Consider the following 24,794-nt stretch of genomic DNA (forward strand, 5'->3'; position numbering starts at 1 on the left):
GCAGCGCATCGCGTCCCTGCGGCCCCGCGGCTCGGCTCCCCCGGACGGCATCGTGCGGGGATGCGTTAAGGCGGATGGGGGGCGCCGGTGGGGTCCCCCCTTAGCCGCCGTGAGGGCTCAGGAGGCCGGAGGGGGGTTGGGGAAAGGCTGCAGCGGGAACTGCACGAGGGGCTTTAAAGGGAAAAAAAATGTGTCGGGAGAGTTTCTGGCTCGTCTGGAAACAGCAAGACTAATTGCCATGCGCTTCCGGTTTGAAACTGGCAGCAGACAACATCTTGAAAATGAGTCACTGCTGCTCACAAAGAAACTCTGTGGTTTTCTCCTTCTCAGGTTTATGTATTTGCTCTTTTTACAGTTTCCTTTGTAGTCCTCTGCGTTCTGCCGGCCCTCCCCCTCCCGCTCTGCCCCGAGACCCCTTGGCCGCCGTCGGTAGTTTCCACCACCAGCCTAAAAACACTGCTAATGTTTGTGAGGAGAAAGAGAGAGAGAGAGAGAAAGGGAGAGAAAGTGGAGAGTTGTTTTTGGATCTGGCTGTGCTGAAGGTTAGAGGGACTCTGATGCTGCAGGGGGAAAAAGTTCCCTGAATTTTCCACTGGCTGCAGGAAGAGAGCCCATTTAGTCATGGCTAAGTAATGTCTGCACACACACCAACTAATCTCATTAGGAGTTTCCGTTCCCTAACACAGGAGGGTTTTGTGAAGCCCTGACAGCCCTTCTAGCGTTGTAGTTGAAAGGGAGACAAGTTACATCTTTATTTACCCAGGGGCGCAGTGCTGAGACAAGTATGCACGGTGCAGCGTCCTTTCAGTCCTGGGGACTTGAAAAGTCAGTGGTTGCGTCCCATTTCAAGCAGAAGGTCGTGGTTCATGTTGCGTTTTGCTCTTAGGGGCTTTTCGATTAGTTTGCATTGAATGCGATGCAATGAATGCTTGCAGAAGGAGTAGCACGAGAAGTGGGGGCCATGCAATGCAGCTGAAGGCGGACGCACTCTCTGCATCCATGACAGTCAATGTGGTTGCACTGTAAGAAGGCACTCCTGTGCCCAGGTGCTGAGGCTGTGAGCGTGACTGAGCTGCACTTTCAGCCCTATAAGCTCACCCTTTCGGCACTTTGCACGTTGCATTTTCAGGCTATATTTGTTTTGTACACTTCGCTTTTCACTTGGTGCTTTGTGTAATTAGTTTGTGATAATTTATTTCCGTGGTAGTCAAGGAAAAATGCCTGTGTTCGGAATTAAAAAGGTCTTTGCTATGTCCCAGTGATCTTCAGTTTCAATTTGAGGTTAGCTTTTCAGGGGGGTGGGGAATGGTCTGGAGCAAACAGAAAATGGAGTCTTGCTTGCAAGTGGTTTTTCTTTTCCTTAGTGTCCAAAAAATGTGACTAAACGTGCAAGTAATAGGAAATAACACTTAGCTGCTCGATTCAATTATCGCGTGATACCATTCAACCTAGCAAGTGTTGTGCGAAGAAGCCATAGCTGGATGGAGAACTAATTGCTGCGCACCACGTGTTTACCTTTAAGGATCTTCAGTGTTTCCTGTACTTTCTGTATCCAAGCTGCACAAAACAGTTCTTCGTTAATGTTGCTGTACGGAGCAATGCTATTAGTAGATTGGTGACACAGCCTGCAGGCTTGGATGGCTCCTGTTTTCATGGTTGGGCAGGGAAAAACTTAAAAAGAATACGTGAAACAGAAGACGCCTAAACTCTGCCAGGTGAATGCAGTCATCGGGTAGTGAGGGCTGTCTTCTGGTTTTGGAGTTTTATTTCTTCTGTGAGGTTTTAGAGAGAGAGAGAGGGGCATTAATGGGCAGAGTATTAAACGTGACTGTGGGATACGTGATGGAGCAGTCAGCGTACAGCACCAAGACTCTTAGTGAAGAGGCTTTCCCTGAAATACTGCCTCTGCAATAGGCCACTGTTGTGTTAAATGGTGGTGGGATTTCAGTGTGCCATTTCCTGAACCAGTGCGGATGAAGAGCACACATTCGTCCGGACAGGTAGGAAATTTACGTAGTGTAGATATGTAGTATTCACTCAGCATCAGTTCTGTTCAGAAGAGAAAAAAATCCCAATAACCAATAGAGCATGATGGTTTTCCACTCAAATAATGAATTTATGAAATTAGTAATGTGTGAAAAGGTTACGTACTGCTGGCTGAGGGGTGAGATACTGTCATAATTGCTTGTATCTTGATTTTCTCATCACCTCCATGGGCGATGTCCTAAGAATGAAAAATGACAGGCCTTTGTCCTTTTAGATACCACCAACTCTTTTATGCAGCAGTTAAAACAAGCACAGGGGGAGAAACTCAGCACAGCTTTCCTTGTAACTGTGTTTACAAAACGCAACGTGCATGGATGCTTTCATACGTAGAAATAAAACTTTGCCTTTACCCATGATCAATTCTCACTGCTTACTGATGCCCCTATTACTTAATATTTTGTTAAGCTTAAATCACGAAAACGAATCAAGTGTCTCACTCTGAAGGCTGAAGAATTCCCCTTTGCTGTGTTCTAGGTCTGGTGATCTAAACTTCACTTTCTTGTAACGCCGTTCTTGGGACAGAAGCCAACTTCAGGGTGTGTTACAGTCAAGGTATTCCTATAGGAAAGTATTAGTGATGGAGTGGCAGTGTAACAGAAGCTGAAACCTGCTTTCGTTTAAAAATCTGTTCTGGAGGACTTGCTGCAGAAAGGAGGTCTCCTGTCAGGTTCACCGAGGTGCACTGGAGCTCAAGGCTTGCCCTGCGGGTCCGGCTCTTACATAGGCTCATAGTGCTTATGGAGACAGGGTTTCCACAGCTGCATAGCAAATGTGAATCTTAGCTTTGGGAATGCAATTACATGACATTGTGTTGCTTCAGCAAATCAAAGAAAAGGAGTAATGCTGAAGTGAAAAGACATTTGGCCACTGAAGTTTGGGGAGAGTGGGATGGGACTGGGAGAACCAATGTCGGACTGTTTGTGACCTGTGTATGTGGTGCACCGTGGTGACCTCGTGCAAAGTTTGTATGTTTGTCTAGTTGCAGTTATCTCTGTTTGGTGGCCCCAGTGTGCAGTGCGTCCAAAGGCAGCTTTCTGCATCCTTAGTAGAGCTGTGACTCTGATTACAGGATGGGGCACTGATTATAGGATGTTTCGAGCCCGAGCCGGTTTAAGAGGGTGCCGTTAGGTTTTGAGTTGCTGTCTTTGTAACCACACCCAGTGGCTCCTAGCAGAGGCTGTCACTTCTGGGCCCTTGGAAGCCATCCTGTGCTGTACATGCAAGGGGTGATTCGTCATGACTCTCCCCTCTGTGCTGTCCGCAAGAGGGGATCTTGCAGTCTTGAATCATGAGGCAGATGTTTACTTGGTGTGCGGCTTCTGAAGTGAATCAACTCACATTCTGGAAGCTGTTGAGCGCTCTTGAAAGGCTGAATGTATCTGTTCTCATGTTGAAGTGTTCTGTTGAGTAAGGAATGATTGAAGAGTTAGTCATGATTTTCAGGGGTATGTCAAGGTGTGGGTATGGGAAAGCCAGCTCACTGCTCTGCAAAGCACTCAGCCACGTGTCTGCAGACAAAGCAGATGGAGCACCGAGTATTCCCCATCTCTGTGCTCCATGCAAAGAAGGTGCGCTGTTGACTTTACACCTTTTGTAGGCTGCTTGTGGATTTATATACCAGCCATCAGTTCAGGTTCTTAGGCTTTTAGGAGTGGATTTTAACCCAGGAGCTTTTGAAGAGAGGATTTGCTGCTTTTCTAATAGCAAAAACTAAACAAAATTCCTGCCGTAAGCACTGGTACAGAAATATACTGATATGAAAATATCACAAGCCAGCTAGTTCAGCTCTGACTGGTAACCGTGCAGGCATTCTGCATGTTTAATTTTATATAAATACTGTAGTGGTTTTTGCAGTACCAAAAAGTGCTCTGGAACTGCTGATGTGTCTGATCAGTGTAATTCATGGTCAGTGTCTCACAGGTTACTGAATAACTAAATATTCGGGTCTTTATTTCAAGTTGTATTATGGTTATGAACACTGGACCTAATTCTGCCATGCCATTAGCAGATACAGCTCCACTGAAACATTTCTTTTCCTCTTCTCTGGCGTTACAGTTAGCAGCACCACGTCTGCCTTTGCCCTGCTGCAACCGTTGTGGTGGTTTAGGGATCCTAGTTGTCTTTGAGCAATGGTGTGGATGCCTGTAGCAATGCCTTGGTGACTGCATTCTGCCCCTCCTTTAGGAGGAGCACGCTTATGCCTGCATGCATGAACTATGTGTCGGAAACAGCTCACCTGCAGCAATCACACCTATGAACATCCAAGATTAATGTGCATTAACTATGTAAAGAAAGTTTCACAAAGACTCTGGCACATTCTATGTATGAGGAGTTAGATATAGCTTTAGACCCTTCAAGAGAAGAATTTCTGTAGGAAGCCACAGGCTGTGTTTTGGTCCTTTGAAGCACTGAGATGTGTCTTTATTTTTGAATGTGGCAGTGCTTCTGTGAATGCATGTTGCAAGCATTGATATGCATTGCTAGGCTGGGCCTTGAGTGTCACCAGAGCATTAGTGTGTGGCTCCTGCTAGCTTTGTACCATTTGCCTGCTCTGAGCAAGTCCTCCTGGTATGTCGTAGCCTTGCTCTAAATTTGGCAGTGTCTGTGTGTACTGAGCGTGCAAATTATGCTGCCTGTTCTGTCAGATTTCCCCCAGACTCATTTCAGAATCATTCAAGTCATGTCTGAGTCTCTGCTTGCCAGTTTACTCTGCGGTCATTGAAGACTGAAAATATAGCTCGGGTAATCATGCACCAATTACTATACATTAACGTATTTGCAAACTACACTTAGTTTCTTCTGCTTTAAGGGATACTTTTTTATTTTAAATCTAGTGGATCATAACTGGGATGCAATTTTTCCTCTTCTCATTCTCTTCTTGTTTTAACTGTCTTTAAATTATACAGTGAATCATTTGATTGTAATTTTTTCGATTCTTACCAGTAATTCCAAATTGGTAAGAGCTTTCTAAGCACGAACCTAACTGTGATTTTACCAGGTGGGTCTTCCTCCAGAAATGCTGGTGAAGCAGCAAAGAAGTCTGTGTAAAATAACACTTCTGCAGTTGTATCTATTCTTATAGGCTTGTGTTATAGAACTCGTGGAATCATAGAATGGCCTGTGTTGAAAAGGATCACAATGATCATCATTCAACCCCCCTGCTATGTGCAGGGTCACCAACCACCAGACCAGGCTGCCCAGAGCCACATCCAGCCTGGCCTTGAATGCCTCCAGGGATGGGGCATCCACAGCCTCCGTGGGCAACCTGTTCCAGTGTGTCACCATGTGTAAAGAGCTCATCTTAAGAATCAAAATATCTACAGTTGAATCACCTCCTGCAAGTTTCCCACTCTCATCTTGCAAAGCAGTTTACAGTTCATCTGGAAAACAGATTTCTACTACACACCCATTTGCCTCTAGTGTGGTGACAGCACCTCTTCACTGAGTCTCATCTCCCTGTCTTTTTTTTGTTGTTTTGTTTTTTTTAATGTAGCAAATTGAGCAGATGTATTTTACTGCGAGCTTTTGGGGAAGGATGCTAATGAGAGTTATTGTTGTAAATGCTTATCTTGTGGTAACGTTGAGTGGCCTCTGTTGTATCAAGATACGGTACGGCATAAACAAAAAGTTTAGAGACTTGAGCACTACTATTATCTCTTCTCAGCAATTTATGGTAATTTGCAAGAATAAATAATCTTTAAAAAGCACTTTAAGAGCAGATTCGTATTGGCGTTGTTAGCAATGTCTAGAGAAAGTCGACTATGTTCAGATAATTTCTTTCGTGTTATGCTAATACGGCTGAGATGGGAATTGGGATTAGCATCGAGATACAGACCCCATGAAGCCTGGTAACTCAGAGTGGGCTCCGAGCAGCTGGCGTGTGGTTAGGTGCACTCTGCTGGTGTCATGTGGGGCTGGTATGGGCTGTTTGTCTGTCCTGCCCTCTTTGTCCCTGACAGCGCTTTCATTTGGAGGCTCTCTGGTGCACATACTTCCACCAAAGAGTGTCAAGGCTGGAGTGGCTCCTGCTCTTTCCTGGGAGCAGGGTGCAATAAAACAGGCTGTGCAGTCTGGTCCAAGTTGAGGAGAGGGGATGTAATTTTTATTTAAATGTGGACTCTCATCCAGGAATCGGTGTGCAGGTCAAAACTGTGGCTGTTGTTGGTTCTCCAGAGCAGCAGAGACGCAAACAGCCCACTTGGTTTATAGATGTCATTTCTAAACATGTGCGGTCCAGGCTGTTCTTATGAAATTTGCTGTAGTAATGGAAATACTCTCTTGTTTCCCTCTCTCCTTCATAGCTTGCTGCAGCCATGGCAGTTAGTTGAGGTAGACAGGACGTGGACAGTACAGGAGGCCAGCAGCCAGATCTTCTGTTGGCTGACATCTCATGCACTCATGAGGTACATTCTGTTGGGTATTCCAGTGGTTGATGTGCGATGAGAGGGGAAGTGTGTGGGTGTGACCTTCAAGTTCTTGCTGGTGTTCTAGACAAATGAGTAATCTTAGAAGCTAAAAGAGTCTTTCAATTGGGTTTCAGTTTAGCTTAGTGCATGGTAAACATGCATAACAGAACTTTGATTAGCACCGAGAAGGGAGGAGAATACCAGATTGCTGAGATTTTGACATATAAGAGAGATTCTTCATTTATGTTCTCGCAACGAGACCTTTCAGAATTAATATCACTTAAAGTGAAAAATAATAGACCTTTACTGGCACTGCGACTAGTTGCTCATCAGTTATGATTAAGGAACTTGCACTGTGGCTTGTGCTCCATGAACTACTAAAATAGTGCTGTTTGGAAAGGGATTGTCTGGGTAAAATGTCTGCATGTGCACATCCGATACCACCTGCCCAGTTGCGTTACACCACTTTTGGTATAGTGCTGTGACTGAATCCTCTTGCATTGCGAGAATGTACGGGTGAGCTGGTTATGTTACTGACTAGTTCTGTGACTCCTAGTGCTAATCCTGTGCATTCCGACAATTCATTGCACATAGGAAGGGGAGCTCTGGCTGTCACCTTGCTGAGCTGCAGGTCTTGCAGAGACAGCCAGCTGCCTCACTGAGCCTGAGCAGAGCCTGCCTTTCCTTTCATTTTGACCAGCCTCCTCTGTCAGCACAGTGTTAGAGAGACCGAATATTGGAATATAGCTTGGCTGAATATTGGAAAAATCCATCAATAGGGGAAGATCATTTAAAAAACTGAAATATGAAATCTTTTAAAAGCACCATTTGATCCAGCTGATAATATTAATTTGTCATTTAATATTACGGCTGCTAGCATAAGTTAAAGAGCGTCCGGTCTGCTGTCGCAGCACTGGAAGTTTTGGTATTTTGGATTAGGATAGGAGTGCTGATAAGGAAAAAGCATTTAGGAATGATCATCTCTTGGAATGTCAAGTAGACTTCTGTAATAGCCACTGCTCCCGAAGGCTGTATCAACTTGGGGACATGGTTTAGTGGGCATGGTGCTGGTGGGCTAACGGTTGGACTAGGTGCCATTAGTGGTCTTTTCCAGCTTTCGTGATTCTATGATTCTGTCTGCCCTCTTGTGTCCTTAGCTGTTTTTTGTTGTTTTTCATTGTTTCTCTGTACATATTTTCTCTGAATTTATCAAAGAGTCCATCAGTGATTTATATTGGACAGTCCAGTAACTGTGAGCTGCGTCCTACCAATTTCAGCAAAAAATCTCAGAGGAAGTCCTGTGGGGAAAATAAACATATAGAGCTGGCTTTGGAACCAGAAGTCCCTCTGATTGCAGCATAGCATGTTGCCAGCATGCCACAGATGTGCGCCACATGAGGAGACAGAAAGCAGTATGAGAAGCCTGCACTCATTTTACGTCCTTCCCAAGGTGCGTGGCTGGGGCCGCTGTGGATTTATGTTGTTCTGTTTTTGGCTAGCTTTACAAATAGTTGAGCAGGTTGTTTTTCAAGCCTTTCACATGGAGGCTGCTAGCCTAGCTGTGTTTCCTCCTGCTGAGGACTTCTGCTCAGTCTGATTAAAATGGTTCCTTGCATCCTTGTGTCAGGAACTGGAGAACTGCATCCTTGCGGAGACTCTACAAACAGCCCTGTTTTAGGGGCAGCATCATCACACCTCCTTGGCGGGCGACCAGTCCTTCCTGGTATTATTGTGTAGGCAGCGGAACTGAACTCGTTTGGACGCCCCCCTCAGCCTTTCTTGATTAATTAAAAAAAGAAAAACTGAGAACACTGTATTTCCAAATCTGCCTATGGAACCATTTCTGGATGCGTGTCGTACGAGTGCTTGCTTTTCTGCAGTGTCACTTGATGTTGTTATGTTGTGTTTTGCTGGGTCTGGCTGCTGTCTCTTGTGTTGCTGTTAGCTGCAGGAGTCTGTTTTTAATGTTCCGAGGATGGAGCAGTGGGCATTCTTGCTTAAGGAGGAGACCCTGTTAATTGCTGCACTTTACTATCAGTAATCACTTAAATTATCACATAGAAAAGAGAATCTCACAGGAGTGGTAGAGCAGACATAGCTCGTGTGGCTGCGCTGAGGACATCAGCCAGCAAAACCCTGAGCTTTTTTGGCACATCCTTAGACCGGTTTGGATGTGTGTTGCAGTATTGCTGTAGTGCGGATCGGAACTTCTGTGCTGGGGCACCTCCAACTTTTTCTAACGTTTCCACTGGGTGGTGCTGCAGGAATTCCTATTTTTATTTTTTTTTTCTTTTTTCTTTTCTTTTTTTTTTTTTTTTCAGTTGAATCTGCATTTCCCAGAAAGACGCCTCTAAAGTATAATAGGAGGAAGTCCTGATTTAGAAAGTTTTTGCAGTTTCAACACAATAGACGAACTTAGAGGATGCTCTGACAGGAAACGTCCTGGTTGCTGGATGTGGAAAACTGACCAGCTCTCTGTCCCATGCACCCAGCCAGTTCCCTCAAGTGCCTTGGATGCAGATCACACCTTCGGTTTGATTTATTAACCTTTAACAGAGAAAGTTCTGCATCATGTTAAAACAGGTATATTTACACACTCAGATGTGAGCTTATTTTTTCCAGGCCAATTAAATTAGCAGCAGGATCTCCTTGGATGATGAATAGTTGAAAACTTCCTAAGTAAACAAACCGATATTTGTTTTTCCTCCTTTCTGGCAGAATCATCGACTTTTCACCAACCACATCCTATTTATCACTCTGGAAGCATCTCTGTTGAGAAACCAAGTGTGAGGACTGACTCAGGCTTTTGCCTTGTCCTTTCAAACGTTTCTTAGCAGAAGTTTGGGCAGATTTGGCAGCGTTCGTTAACCTCCCATGCTATACGTGTTGCTCTGATGAATGGTTTTTGATGGATACTTCAGCTTTCTTTTTCTTCTGTAATCAAGTATAAAGCAAATACTCTCCATTTTCTTTTCTTTTCTTTTCTTTTTTTCCTTCTTTCTTTCTTTCTTTCTTTCTTTCTTTCTTTCTTTCTTTCTTTCTTTCTTTCTTTCTTTCTTTCTTTCTTTCTTTCTTTCTTTCTTTCTTTCTTTCTTTCTTTCTTTTTTTTAATTTTTTTATTTTTTTTAAAGAAACTAGAACATAAAGGGAAAAAGTAAGCATAGAGCATTTGTAAGCTGTTCAGGATTCCATACTAATACTAATCATAGAGCGATGTGTAAAACATATATGGCTGAAGCAGCTAGAGGCTGCCTTACTGTGTGGCTTTATTCCCTACATACGTTATTTGGTCTCTGTGTGTGCCCTTGTGGAACTGAATTACTTTGGTAATTTCCAATGAAGTTTTTAAAAGCTCATCGAACTGCTTCTAATTGTTACTGTATTTTAAAAACGAACGTAGATGAGCAACATCTCAATTTCTAATGCGGAGCAACTTGCTAAAAAAGCAAGTGGGCATGTTCTTCCATGTGTTGGTGCAGTCCTTTCAAGGGTTAAAATGAACCTGAGACAGTTAGAAAAATAAAACCAGAGCTGCTATTACAAACTGGGACAGATGTAGGAGGCCAGGTTTCCTGTGGCCCATTTTCCAGTTTCCTGGCTGCAACCTGCAGAAATAAAGGAAGCCGAATGCGAACGTGAATGAGAACCTAACAATGCCCCACGTCGCCCTGCTCCGAAAAATGTGCTGCTTGCCAGAATTAGTGTACAAAAGCAGTAAATGGATGCACAGAAAATACACACGCCTTTCCCAGGCTGGTTGGGAATGAAAAACAAGGCATTTGTTACGGAGAAATGCTGCGTGCTTGCAGGAGCACTGGCTTCCCTGTGAGAGCAGTGTAAATGGAGGTGTGTGCCTGCTGTGGCCGCGTGTAAGAAAAGGAGCTGGATCTTCTACAGCTGCTTTGGCTGCAGAAGGAAAAGGCTGTGTTTTTCAGACGTCAAGTGACATTCATTTCCGTGCCCTGAGTCTGAGTCTTAATCCTTTTCACATACGTGTCTGATCACCAGCTCTCTATGACTACCTAAAGAGCATAATGCTGGCTGACACCTTCCCGATTTAATTGATCCCCAACTGATTTTTTTCTGCTCCCCTCTCCCACTCATCCATCCCCCCTCTGTCCCAAGTGCTGTGCCCTGTTTTATGGCTTGGAGCACCAGGTGTACTCTGCAGACCCTCTGAAGTGATGAGGAGCTGGTTTTGATCCTCATGCTTGTAACGATCTCTGGTTTTAGGCTTCAGAGCTTGTTCGTATGGGTTGCCCAGGGTCAGCAGAATGTCCCTCTATTTTAGAAAGGCTGCAGAGGGGCTAAATGTTGAGTGGGGATAAAGGATTCAGTTAGGAGGCCTGGCATGTCTGGGGGAATGAAGGATGAGCACACAGCTGTAACTTGCTCTTTCTTCATGTGGAAGCTGAGGAACTGTGCAGGCATCCAGAATGCTACGGGGCTGCTTTCCGGCTTCCTTGCCGCCTTCTAGCTTTTCCTATGCAACAGTCTTATGAAACTTAATGCTTCAAAGAGCGTTCTGCTTATCTCATTGCTCGTGACATAAATCGTGCTGATAGGGAGCTCATTCTTTAGCTGGCTTTGTCTCTGACACTCACAGTTTTCTGATGCCCAGAGATGGTTTGCATATTTGTTTTATTTTTTTTCCCAGTAGGTTAATGACTTATCCTTGAAGCCTTAATGCCACTTTGCTGGCCTTTTATCTTAGAGAATTTGATATGTATTGTCTTGGTCAAGAGGTAGCAACGCAGCCCATCAGCACACACACTTCTTTTGTATGTCTTTACCATTTCTAGTATGACTTGTATAAGGTTCTCAGAGTGCTTGCTGGTGCTGGTAGAAGCTGATTTCCATGCGTTCAACAAAGAGCCAGGCTTTGGCTTCCCCTGCTGCCACCTATCACTATATAAGAAAATCAGATTTTGGGTGGGATGCTTTCCCCTGTGCATGTCTGCCCTTTAGGGAGAGCTTTCGGCTCTGACTTTGTTGCTGCTCCAAGTTCATGCGTATCAGTCAGGAAACTAAGGAGTTTGTTTGAAACAAATAGGGGCAGTGTTAGCAGCACAGGTATCCCCAGTTGCCTTCCTCCCACACTGGTCCTGAATGTAACATTTGATGCACGGAGGTCACATTGTGTCACGCTGGCTGTGCAGTTGGTAGGATTCACACAGGGGTACACTGGAAAGCATGCACCTTAGGAATGCAGACAGGGTGTTAACGTGGTTGGCTGTTACTGTTGCCTGAGAAATGGATTTTCAGACCTGAAACATCCTTTTGACATTGCATGCACTTCCCAGTGTCAATCATTTTAGCTCAGCCGCTGATTTTTTCCCATCAGTGATAGTGAATCTGATGACGAAGTAAAATTACCATACTATTTCAAGTCCAGCAGATTTCGTTTCCTGGCTCAGAAAATAACCAAGCCTTGAATTCCTTGTATAAATATTCAAAAAATGGCAAAGTTGCAAAACCACATCAAAAATAACATGAAGAAATAAATTCTGACTCCGTTGTCTATATGAACTCAGATTAGTCTTTCTGTGGCACGGAATATATGTTTCTGTTCCATAGGTTGCCTGTCTCATTCCGTACCATAGATGAATGCCACTAAATGACTGCTTTTTAAATACTATTTTTCTTTTAATCCATGTAACCTCAGTGTATAATTCCGTGTATTATTTTCTGCCCAGCATTCAAATCCTTTACAGAGCACAGAAGTAAGAGGAATATTTATTGTTACATCTTGATACTAATAAATAGTTGAATGAAATGTGAAATATATGCCCCATAGGAAGTGACCACATCCTTGTACACTTTCATGTTGTATTAAGGAGAAAGGGTGGGTTCTTTTTCAGTCAGTAGAAGATCGAAAGAAGTAGAAAACACATAAATGATATACAGAGTTTTCGGAAGATGTCCGATTCTTCCTAGTCATAATTTATAATAGCTTAGTGGTTAAATTACGTGGCCTGTAATGCTTCTTGCAGGTGATTGTTCTGGCCCACTGCTCAAATCAGGTGCATGTGCACTGTGGGGCCAGGTTGTCCTTCTGGGAGGGGGGTTGGTAATTTGGGAAACCTCAAAACGGTGCCCAAAAAGAAAGGTGAGTTTCATATTGCGGATGAGCTGATTGGAAATCAAGAATTCTGGACCATTTAAAGAATAAGATGAGAGTTTTACTGCAAATCATTTTAGGGAATGAAAACAGGGCACCAACATTAACACCAGTTTACCACCTACAAGGTAGTCCATAGGAAATGCCCAAAGCCTCTTTTGTCAGAATATGTAAGGATATTACATCATCATTTATGCTGAGCACAAAGTTTCCATTTAAGGTGGTTACAGCTGGGAATATTCAGTGTTCAGTACATCAGAACTGATGGCATCAAGTTGGGTGCTTGGAAGAAGAAGGACATATGAGTAATGATCATCCGAAAATGTAGCTTGCCTGATTTGCCTCATGCAGGAATTATGGATATATGGTTGCTGTAAGCTTGTGAGCAATGTGGGAAGTTTTACATAGGAACTCAGTGGCAGACAGAGGGTTGGAGTGCCTTCCTGCACTGAGCTTTTTATGTCTCATGTCAGTATGGACAGGCTTGGCTCGTATCTAAGAGCAGACTTATGCAGGTACTGATTACACACACGGATACTGAATTTTTAGGCCTGCAGGTTCTGTATGAAGTCTATTCAGAACTGTGTGCATGGAGACCTGACCCACAGCTTTCGCTGGGAAGGAGATAAGGCAAATGAGTTGGTGAGGAGGTGCCTACCTTCCTACCACAAGCATCTGCCTTGAATCCAGCGCCTGGATTGCCCCCAGAGGTCACACATGCTACCCAGGTGGTTAAAGAACTGATCAGGAGCCACCTTTTCCTTTAAAACTGGTTGCAGTCACCCTTTATAGATGTTGCTTTTTAGAAGTATCCTCTCCGTTGTTACCAGGGTGGTAGCACTGAGTGGGTGCCCGCGTAGGATGTTCTGCTCACACAGCTTTGTGCTGATCTGCCTATGGCTGAGTCACCGTGAGGCCCACACTTGGTAAATATGGAATCCAAAACTGTTTGCATTTGGTAAGGTGATAAGCACCACAAAAACAGGTTCATAATGGCAAATGTAGTGCAGTGTTAGCTGCAGGTTACCCTGAGAGCTTTCTTAGCCAGAAGTGAGTGGGGATGAGGGAACCTGCAGCAAAGTATGCTTCACTGTGAGATCAGTGCCACCTGAACTCTCTGAAGAGACATGATTGCTGATCATCTGAAAGAATATGTGATTAATGATCTGGAGGGGAAGAACTGCGTCTCTGAGGACTGTTTTCAGTCGTGTCATGGAGGTGGAGCTGGTGTTGGTGATTGTATAACTCTTCCATCTTTAATTCCCTCCTGGGCCAGGCTTCTTTCAGCAGTACCCAGTGACAGGATAAGGGGCAATGGACACAGGCTGGAACATAGGATGTTCTATATGATCCTTAGGAAGAACTTCTGTACTGTGAGGGTGACCGAGTGCTGGAACAGGCTGCCCAGAGAGGTTATGGAGGCTTTTTCTCTGGAGATGTTCAAGACCTGCATGGATGCTTTCCTGTGTAATGTGTTGTAGGGAACCTGCTTTAGTGGGGGATTAGACTTGATCTCCAGAGGTCCCTACCGTCCCCTTCCATTCTGTGGCATTACATACACGGATTTGTAGCCTGGGACACCTGCAAGCATTTTAATCAAACTTTGAAGGAAGTTATTTACCAGTACTAACAATTTTCCACAGTAAAAAAAAAAAAGTTCTGTTTATGATTTCTTGTTGAAGAGAGCAGTATGATTCAAGCTGAAATTATGCAAGTATCTCTGCAATACATAGTGTATAGAAACTGATTGTTTTAGAGCAATGTGTCTGCATAAAGCTACCATCTATGGTAATACAAGTTATAAAGCTTTAAATATTAATGAAAAGGTATGTATGTGTGGTGCCAGATGAATAGGGCCACTTTAATAATTATGACATTAGAGATAAATGATCTATGAAGGATGTTAATACTTGCACAGATGGTGTAGTTTAAAGGAACTTTATTATAAAGACTGTAAAGCAAATACATAAGTTCCAAGTATTTTGAATTCTAGCTATATATATCTTTCTTGCCTTACCCTGGGTATAAAGTGATCAAAAATAAAAGAAACAACAAAGCAAATGCAAACCCTTTAAAAGTGCCAGAGCACCCATAAGAGGCAGTTTTGTTTCAAGAGCACCTAACAGCGTTGTGAACCTTTGTCATCTTTTGAAGGTGCTATGAAGTTGCGTTACACAGCTGGCTCTCGTGGATATATGTTTGTCCTTCTGTCGTTCCGACTGCATTCTCAGTCAGGTAGAGGAACGAGGCTTTTGTAAAGATAAGAACACCAGAATTAGTTCTGCAAACCCTTGTTTGGCCAGTGGAAATTGTTTGGAGCAAAAGTCCAAATTCTGTTTTTCTGCAACACTGCAACCTTTTCAAGTATCTTTACCTTGTTTTTACCAAGTGAAGCGTATGCTGTTTATTTTCTTTCTCAGCTAGTGCGTGGTGAAGACAAGCATACAGCAGCATCTGGTGAATTAGTGAGAGAAAGAAAGGGCTTCTGTAGCTCTGGGGCAGACTGAAGAGGCAAAGCAGTACCTCGGTCCCCTGCTGCGCCGCTGCCTGCAGGGATAGCTGGAGGTCTCCTGCCCTCTGGTGGTCAGCACACCAAAGGCGAGGTGAGGCAGGGTTCCTGATGCGTTCGAGAGTAATACTGAGACCCAAAATGAACGGGGAAATTAAAAGTCAAGAGTTTGTTTCGATGAAGACAAAAATATCCATTGTTACACAAAGTTAAGTAATAATTGACCCCATTCACAGCAGAGTGAATTAACCCAGTAGTGCTGGCACCTCTTAATCTGCATTAGGTAGAGATAATGTAGAATCATAGAACGGTTTAGGTTGGGAGGGACCTTCAATATCATCTGGTTCCAGTCCCCTGCCATGAGCAAGGACACCTCCCACCAGCTCAGACTGCCCAGGGCCCCATCCAACCTGTCCTTGAGCACCTCCAGGGATGGGACATCTGTGTTGTTCCAGTGCCTCACCACCCTTATAGTTAAAAATTTCTTCCTTATACCTGATCTAAACCTGATTTTTTTCTGTTTAAAACTGTTACTCCTTGTACTATCACTACTCTCTCTGATAACGAGTCCCTCTCCAGCTTTCCTGCAGGCCCCATTAGGTAGTGGAAGGCCACAGTGAAGTTTCCTTGGAGCCTTCTATTCTGTAGGCTGAGCAACCCCAGCTTTTTTAGCCTGTGTTCATAGGAGTACTCCAGCCCTCTGATCATCCTCATTGTTATCCTCTGGACCAACTTGAACAAGTCCATGTCCTTCATACGCTGCAGGCCCCAGAACTGAACGCGGTGTTCCCAGTAGAGCCTCATGAAGGCAGAGCAGAGAAGGAGAATCAACACCCTTCACACGTCAGAAATAAAGATCAGAAGAGGCCAAGGAAAGATGATTTAAGGCAGTGCTAAACATGCTGTCAGTGCTATTGAAAGCAAGGAGAAATACTTTCTAGTTCTGCAGTTCAAAAAGCCAGTTGCAGCTATGTCTTTAATACAATAATACATTGTCTTCAGTGGTAAGGTGCTCAAGTTCAGTTGTGTGTGTGCCTGTACTGAACTAGAATTTATTCATTCTTACGTTTATTCTTCTCTGGCAGTGCCTGAAAAAAATAATATTCAAAAAGGGGTTCAGTAGCATGGGCACTAAGCAAGGAAGAATGTTCTTAGCAAGGAAGCCAGGTACTGTTAACAATATTCATTGCTCTCAGTTGTATGTGTAATCATAAAAGGACAGGTTAGAGAAAGGTTGAGAGTGTGCTTAAGTAATACTGAACTTTCATCATGCCTGCAGAATAGGCATAAAGGCTGTATGAAATAAGGAAGGCAGGCTGCGGTGGGAAGTGTGGTTTCTGGTCCTTAAAACAAAGGAATTCCTCGGAACGCCTCCATGTTTTATTTTTGTTCTTGGATGGGGGAACATCCAAGCAGGTTTTGTATACATGTCATGACAGCAAGTAGCAGTTTTGCAGTTGCTTCCGGCACGTGGTTATATCAAATCTGGGGTTTATTTTTTTATTATTATTATTTTTTTAATGTTGTACATTCCTTTTGAAGGTAGCAGCATGCACTGTGGTGGAGACCTGGACTGGAGATGACCCTGTACCATGTAAACTAAGTGGGCAATGCTTTGCTAAATACTTGCTGTATTTTTATGTGTCTCATCACAGCAGTGCAAAAAAAATCTGAAACAGGAGTTTGAGACTTGCTGGTTTTATGGACGTTTGGTTGTGAACGATGTGGTTTCCTTTGCTAAGCTATGTCAGATGGTTCTTACACAGAGCTTATTGCTGAATGGAGTATTGGCTGGAACACCTGCTCCCAAATGTTTTTCACACCGTTGCTCTCCTTTGTCCCTTGTAGGTATGGAGAGTGCAATCACACTGTGGCAGTTCCTTTTGCAGTTGCTGCTAGACCAGAAACATGAACACCTGATTTGCTGGACGTCTAATGATGGCGAATTCAAGCTACTCAAGGCAGAAGAAGTGGCTAAGCTGTGGGGACTCAGAAAAAACAAAACTAATATGAACTATGACAAGCTGAGCCGAGCGCTCAGATACTATTATGACAAGGTAAATTTTGTTATTCTCATGCAGACTAAGAAAGTAGAAACGCTACTGTTAAATGTTTCAACCCTGTTGTGGACGCTTTTTAAAGTTCTCTGGGTTAGTTTTTACAACAGACAGTACTGCCAAAGGCAATCGTGGTGGAGGTAAGAGGGCAGCCAAGATCCACAGGAAAACACTGCACGTCCATTTCTTGGGGCAGCAGCTGGGGGAGGTTTTGACCTAGGCTTACACTTACTGATGCTTTCGTATGTTTCTGTGTTTGGCAACCTGATATTTTCTGTAGCATTTGACAATAATAAAATAACTGTTAATAACAGAGAACTGTTTGATTATTGCAGCCTGCACAGGATCTGCAGAATGCAGGGAGGTGGTAGAAAGCAGTAATGCTCCAGTGCTGCAGGTACTGGCAGCTGTACCAGCAGGTACCCCCTATGCTAGAGCAAGGAAAGAACACACAGGCAACCGATAGCATCGAGGGTGGGCATGAGTTTTCAAAGTGTTTGTGGGACACAACTTTTGGAACCTGGATGCTGTTGGCCCATGTTTTAACTAGTCTTTCTTGAGCTTTGTACTAGACTTTCTTCATTACAGTTGTATTGGATTATAATAATGTTTATCTGGGAATACAGCATTGAAAAACATCTAGAAATGTTTTGATGGAGCAGCATCACCTTGAAAGAACCCCTCTAGCTCATCAGTTGTTAATGTTAAGCGTTTCCAAGGGTTGGGAATTTTCCCACCTTATTATTTTAGGACATAATCCACATTAGCTTCAGCAGTAGTCCTGTATGTTGCATTATTTAATTAGCATTAATATGTGTGAATGAGCAGCAATGTGTTTAACTGGATGAAAGTGCAGAATAAGAGTAGCAATCAGAAAGACAAGCGACCGATCAGATGGCTGGTGTCAGAGCAGGGCAGTGTTTGGGTATATGTGTGAGGTAGCACTTTCATGCTGAGCTCATTGCAGGTGAATTCTACTCTTGCAGTAGATTGTTAAATTTACTCTGACTTGTGAATTTACCTTCAGGGTACCTCAACTCAAAATAGTGGAGTCTGTACTTTAGTCTGAATTTCTTTGTCTGATTTATTTGCCCTTGCAAAACCTGTTGAATTTTGCCCCTCCTTCACGCTGACAGAAAGGCTCAGGAATACATTTGTTGAGGTTGGATAGAACTAATTAGACCCTAAGGTGTCAGCATTGTTCCGGCAGCAACCTTGTAACTGGCAAGCTGTGTTTATTTGCCCCTCTCAGAAGCTGGTGACAGATGGGTAGTGTAGGCACACACTTAGCATTGGCTGTTAGAGGTCTATTTTCAGCCTCTTCTTAAAAAACTGAAATCTGAAAGTAAAACTTGGCCATACTAATCTGGAAGTATTCAGGTCAACCAGTTTGCTTCTGATTTTCAACAGTGGTGACCATGCTTGTAATCTAGAAGAAGTCAGTAGAGGGTACTGTTGGCTGGCGCCTCTGAAAATCAAACTTGCGCAGTATAGAGTGAGTTGGTAAGATGACTCTCGCTCTCATGAAACCATCCTTCACTTGGATATTTAATCCTTGGTCTTACTCTTTGGCAACAGCGTGGTGGCAACGGTATAATAAAGAATGCAAAGATGAGAACAAGGAGTAAGCAGAATTTGTGTTAGATTGCTGCTACAGAAAGGTGTTTGAAGGCAGTCTGAGATGTGACAGGGTACTAAAATGACAGAACTACAGAACACAGCTTTTGAGCTGCTAAAATAACTAGTATTTTCACCTTCTACAATTTCAGATTCTACCAAATGCAAGGAGTTTACAAATTGTTTCCAACCACCTTTGGATGACATTATATTGTTTCTATAGATATTAAATCATTTTGGGATTATTTCCCCTTAAATCGATGTTTTGAGTAATATATCTGAATTCTTTGTTATGTTCCTTTGTTCCTTGTATTCTGGAAGGTTACATTTAAAAGAGGAGCCATTAGATTTTGCTTATTAGAGAGGAATACTTCACAGCCATGCTTGGTGGTCTGTTCTCATCTTGGTGTTTAGAAAGGACAGTGAGGTGAGATTACATGGTGAGTAACACTGGTGCTCAGCACTGCTCTGGCACATGTGCTTCCTGCACATGGTGGGGGGAACTTGTTACTGCAGAACTGAACTCTGAATATTGTTGTCACGTATTATTTGTAGTGCACTTAATCTTGGAGGCACAGTGTGACTGGGCACTGTGCAACCAGTCCAACGCAGCAACCAGGGACCATGTTGATTGCAAATTAAATTTGCGCAATTTTCTGACTAGCCTTTTTTTTTTCCCCCCTCACTTTGGAATTTGAAAGGCTGTATGAGGCCGTAGGAATGTTTTAGTTGCAGATTTAGAGCTCCGAGTGTTACAGTGAAATGTTTTTAGTATTTTGTCTGCCAGAAGTCAGATTGTTCCACTTAACATCTTTCAAAGGTGGCCTGGCTGAGAAGGCACAAAAGGATTCAGTGAACACCGCAGCGGCTGTTCCGAGCAGCTGATATGATGAATTCCCCTTCACAAAGGGCTAAAAAGGCTTCTGCTCAGCATGGGGAAATTCGCTTCATTATATGACTCCAGCCTCTCTAATTATAAACTTAACTGGGATCAGTGGGGAGAGAGAGCCTGCTGCTGGATGAGCAGTACATGCAGACAAAGTACAAATACACCATTAATGACTGAGCAGGCATTGCTTGAAAATAGGGGACAAGATATTTGTAGCACTTGTCCTCCGAGATCTCTCTGATCTCTTCCAATCAAAGCAGTGTAATGGCTCTTTACTTGAGCCTCCCTTTCTTCTTATTCTGTTTCTGATTGCTTACCCACTGCCATCCCCATCATGCACACACCTTTGTCTTCTCTGTTGTCTCCACTACTCGGCTGTAGTGGCTGTACAGTCTTCAACGTGGTGTGGTTGTTGCTCACTGTTCTTACTGCTGCTTCCTTGACCCATGTGCTCTCCTCCATCTGCTCATTTTATCTAGGTGTGGCATAGGGATTTTGGCCATTTTTTTTTCAGTTCGGCAGCCCAGTGGAGTTCATAGCTCCTTGGCAGAGAGAAGGATAAGCTCTTCTTTCCCCATATCATATAGCCTTGTGTGTCTACAGGGTCTTCTCCCCCTATAACCCCAATGATGTGTCAGCATGTGAGTTCGAGGCAAGGGCAGTGATCTTTGAGAGGTGATGGTGGCCCATGGGCTGGGCCTCCCTTTCTTGAGCCACCCTCTGTTGCTGTATGCTGCTGACACTAAGCGAGTTTGTCTTTGAAATTATTCACTGTGGAGAAATAAAAGCTGATCACTGGATAAGTGGAGGTTTATAAGCTCTGCCATTGTGCTTGGGGGGAATGCTGGCTTGTTAAAATTCATCATCTGATTCATCTGAAGTTAAAAGTAAATCAATTCCAGTGCTGGAGAAAAATAACACAATTAGGGCAAGTTCCTTAGCTTGGCTTTGAAGCAGACACGATGTGCTGTTGTGGCTGATGGCTAAGTTTATGTTAAATTCACATATAAAGCACCCCAGGAAATGTATGGTGTGGCGTGTCTCAGTCGTAATTTGCTACTGTGATTCTGGTTGCTAAAGGTTTGCAGATAACCTGAAGACTTTCCATTTCCTGCTTCATTTGTTACCCAAATTTCCCTTCACTCTTATTATTATTTCATGCATTTCCTGTGTTGCCTTAACAGAGCGATTCACAGATGACAGATGGCACTAAAGGAGGGAATCCTGCACAACCTACAGCCTGAGCAGCTTGTCCATCTTATATGCTGCCAACCAAAATGCTCTTGTAATGCTTTCGGGCAAGGAAACCCTTCACTTCTGTTCCCATGCGGAGCACTTTTTCTTGGTGTGTGGAAACAAAATCCTTTTTCAAGTAGGATTCATACCTCCCTTATTGTTGAAGTTGCCCAGTTGCTTTCGTTTTATTAGATATAGATGGCAGCACAATGTGTAGTACATATGTAATGTGGGTTCTTGTTTGTGATTGATGAAGCAGATGGGACAGCACTTCTCAGGTACTCAAAGGTTTCTGAGGTGCCCTCAGCCCTCTCTCCCTGCCTGTAAGAACACGTCAGGCCCCATAGCCTGGTTACTGGTTCCAGTATTTAATATCCAAGTATGTGTGGCAGTGTGGAACGATTCTCTTGGACAAAGGTCCATTGCTTGGTCTGCTTCCAACTCTTCAGGATATGAAGTGAGAGCAGAAATGATTCATCTGCTTTTGTTGAAGTCTTGTGTTTTATTCATAGAGAGATGGAGGACTGCAGTGGAACTATAGCAGTATGATGGCAGTAGAATACCAGCTCTGTGTTTTGTAGTGGTGCAGGTGAGAGGGGAAGAGGAAATATTTGAAGGAGCATTAGAAAATAGCTTTTTGGAGAACTGAAAGGAGCTTCTTTTGAGAGTGGTGGGTGGAAGTGAAGTAAGTGTTTGAAATGGTGTAAAAGTAGTTAGTTGGTGCTGTCCTTACTGAAAGATGAGAGTGAAGGATATGGCACTGATGATTGGTGGAGGAGAAAAGAAACTCACAAAAACTAGTGGCAAATAATGTTTGTGAGGGAAAGGGAATCCCACTGGACAGCAGAGCCTGGCCCAATCTATCTTCTTGTCCCTTGGCCTCCTCAGCCTGAAGTTCTGCTGGGAAGCAGGTGTCAGTTCCAGCTCATGCTCCAAGTAGCTCCTGCATACCTGTGTGCTAACAGGTTTGAGCCAAGCTGCTAAAATCCCTTTGTCGTATTAGTAGATAGTTACACCTTAGCTCTAAATGACTAGATGAGGGAGTATGGACATAAATCAACATAAAAACTTCAACCACATTACAGCTTGGTTTCAGGTGCAGGAGGAACCAGGCCACCAAGGCTTTGCCATCCAGCTCATCTGGTCTGTGGAGGAGGACAATCCCTATCCCTCCAGGTTGGAGCACGTGGGACCCACCTGCTCTGAGCTGGTCTTTGAAGTACTGTGGGCAGAGTGCCCGAAGCGCTGTGCTGCGGATATGCCTGAGCTCCCCAACACACTGCTGGGACAGTGCAGCTGTCAGGCAGCGGCACCCAGCTGGCATCAGAGCCTTCAAAGTGCAGTGTGATGCCAGGTGGCTTACCTAGGAAATCCAACCAACAGCACAAAGGGGCTGGAGGAGCACATACACCCACTGGCCTGCCACCGAGAGGCCTAGTCTGCCCGCAGAAGCGGTCAGCATCAGGAAACCTCCTTTGCTCTTTGAAACTGAGGGTGGAAAGCCCTGCTTGTCATAGTGCCCATCACTGTCCTCCCTGGTTGGAACCATCTTCTGCAGCTCAGAATAATTCTGACAGATCACCAAAGTGATGTAAAAATAAGCTGCTTTTTAACCTTCACTTCAATCGTTCCTCAAAAAATGTTTGAAGTGACAGCGTCATTTGAGAGGCAGTTAATTAATTTGTGTCCTTATTTTCTCTTAAATGCTGATGGAGGTTTCCTTGGGCTCTTCATTTGAGAGAAGCCTGCAAAGCGCTCGAGGGGTCTGCACTTGAATCCTTTTCATCTGCAGCCGTCATTAAGTGGGCTCACTGCAGGCATATGGAGACAGTGGAGCTGAACTGAGAGACCTTCTGAAAATATGTTTAATAATGTTGGAGGATATATAAACTCTTTAGCTCGTTTGGCTGCCTTTTATAGCAGTGGTTCCCAGTTTCAAGCCTGCATCCATCTACAAGTTGCACTAGTGCTTGATGGAATAATAGCTCTTTAGAGGAACTGAGTTTGTAAATGAAACAGTACAGAAAAAGTGCGTCCATCTAATGTTCCACCTAATTAATGGAAAAATCTAGTCCAAGGCCAAAGCCATGGGAGTTAAAGCTCATGCAGACATATTTCGTGGGCTAAATATATGTCCTGAACTTTAGGACTGCAAAAATAGGCGCTGAGGGATCAGCCAGGTGGGCAGACATGCATTCAGCTCGGCTTGGGAGAGAGCAGCTCTGTGCTTCCAGCCTGAGCTTGCCAAAGTTGGTTCTTCTCCCATGCCGTGCATCCATGCTTGAGAAGAAACTTTCTCTGTTTGTGCTGCAGCTCTGACCTGTGGAGCAAATCTCTTCCTGAGATTCATTTTTTATTCAAGAAGGTGCCTGAAGGAAGTGCCAGCCAAGGAACGTTTAGATGGTGGTACTGAGGGACACGGTAATGGGGAAATATTGGTGGCAGGTGGACAGTTGGACTGGGTGGTCTTGGAGGTCCTTTCCAATCTTGGCGATTCTGTGTCCCAAGACAGAAGTGCATGCTCCTCTCCCCAGATCAACCCTGCTTTTGTGGCAGAAAAAAGATGTAGTCTGGGCTCTGTGAGCACCCAGAATTGAACCCTGTCTATATATAAATAGTGAAGATGCTTACAGTCCATTTATTTTTTTTAATGAATGTGTGCTTTCTCTACTGTTCAGGGAATCTGTGGCCAAGAAAAAAAAAACAGATAGAGTTTTTAGGAATAATGTAAATATTCACATTCCCCTGTGTACAGCAAGGCAGGTCTGTTTGTAGAGTGCAAGCAAGAGGGTCAGCAGGCATGTGCCCCACAACAGTCACTGCCTGGGGAGTGTTTTTAAGAGGAGTCTTCCAGACAAACCCTCTACCAGGGGCTTCAGGAAATGTGAGATCACTTGAAATCTCAGGGAATAGTGCCCTTTGTTTCTCTGAAGGGCCCTGAGCGGCCGGAGGAAGCCACGGTGCTCCTCTGCTCTTTGTGTTTGCTGTACTTAGTGCCTCCATGATACCGCTTTTCCTAGCATCTGCTTTTGTATTTGCAGAACATCATCAAGAAGGTGATTGGACAGAAATTTGTATACAAGTTTGTGTCCTTCCCCGAGATTTTAAAGATGGATCCACACGCCGTGGAAATCAGCAGAGAGAGCCTTTTGCTGCAGGACAGCGACTGTAAGATGGCCGCCGAGAGCAGGGACGTGCACAAGCACAGCTTGTCAGCACTGAAAAGCACGAGCCGCAACGAGTACATCCACTCCGGCCTGTACTCCTCCTTCACCATCAACTCTCTGCAGAACCAGCCAGATGCTTACAAGCCAATCAAAACAGAAAAACTGGAGGAGAAGTCGGAAGGAAACACGCCGGTCGAGGAAGTGCGGACTGTTATAAGATTTGTGACAAACAAAACAGACAAACAAGTGATGAGGCCCATGGTGTCGTTGCCTTCCACTTCCGAAACAGCAGCTGCCTCTGCTTTTCTCAGCTCACCCGTATCAGCCAAAATCTCTTCCTTAATGCTACCCAACAGTGCCAGCATCTCATCTCCATCATCATCCTCTTCCAGGTCACCGTCGCTGTCTCCCACTTCTCCCCTCCCCTCGGAGCACAGGAGCCTCTTCTTTGAGTCCAGTTGCCATGACTCAGATTCCCTCGAGCCACTGAACCTCTCCTCGGGCTCCAAGGCGAAGTCGCCGTCTCTTCCCCCAAAGGCTAAGAAACCCAAAGGCTTGGAAATCTCTGCCCCACCTATGGTTCTTTCCAGCACCGATATTGGTTCCATTGCCCTCAACAGTCCTGCTCTTCCTTCGGGATCTCTGACTCCAGCTTTCTTCACTGCACAGGTAAGGCCGGCCAGCCTCGTGTGCTCTTTCCATTGGCATCTCTCCCTCAGTTTGGCCAAGGGTGTTAGTGCTGGGGG

General features: G+C 44.2%; 1 protein-coding gene across 1 annotated transcript in view; it reads left to right on the forward strand.

Annotated features, from left to right (window-relative positions):
• Positions 1-24,794, forward strand: part of ELK3 (ETS transcription factor ELK3) — a 31,806-nt gene that overhangs the window by 658 nt on the left and 6,354 nt on the right. Inside the window, exons 2-3 of the mRNA XM_072340906.1 lie at positions 16,931-17,139; positions 23,923-24,717. Coding sequence (XP_072197007.1) covers positions 16,933-17,139; positions 23,923-24,717 — 1,002 coding nt within the window. The 5' untranslated portion in view covers positions 16,931-16,932. The remainder of the gene's footprint in view (positions 1-16,930; positions 17,140-23,922; positions 24,718-24,794) is intronic.

The sequence above is a fragment of the Excalfactoria chinensis genome, chromosome 1, assembly GCF_039878825.1.
Source record: "Excalfactoria chinensis isolate bCotChi1 chromosome 1, bCotChi1.hap2, whole genome shotgun sequence".
NCBI lineage: Eukaryota > Metazoa > Chordata > Aves > Galliformes > Phasianidae > Excalfactoria > Excalfactoria chinensis.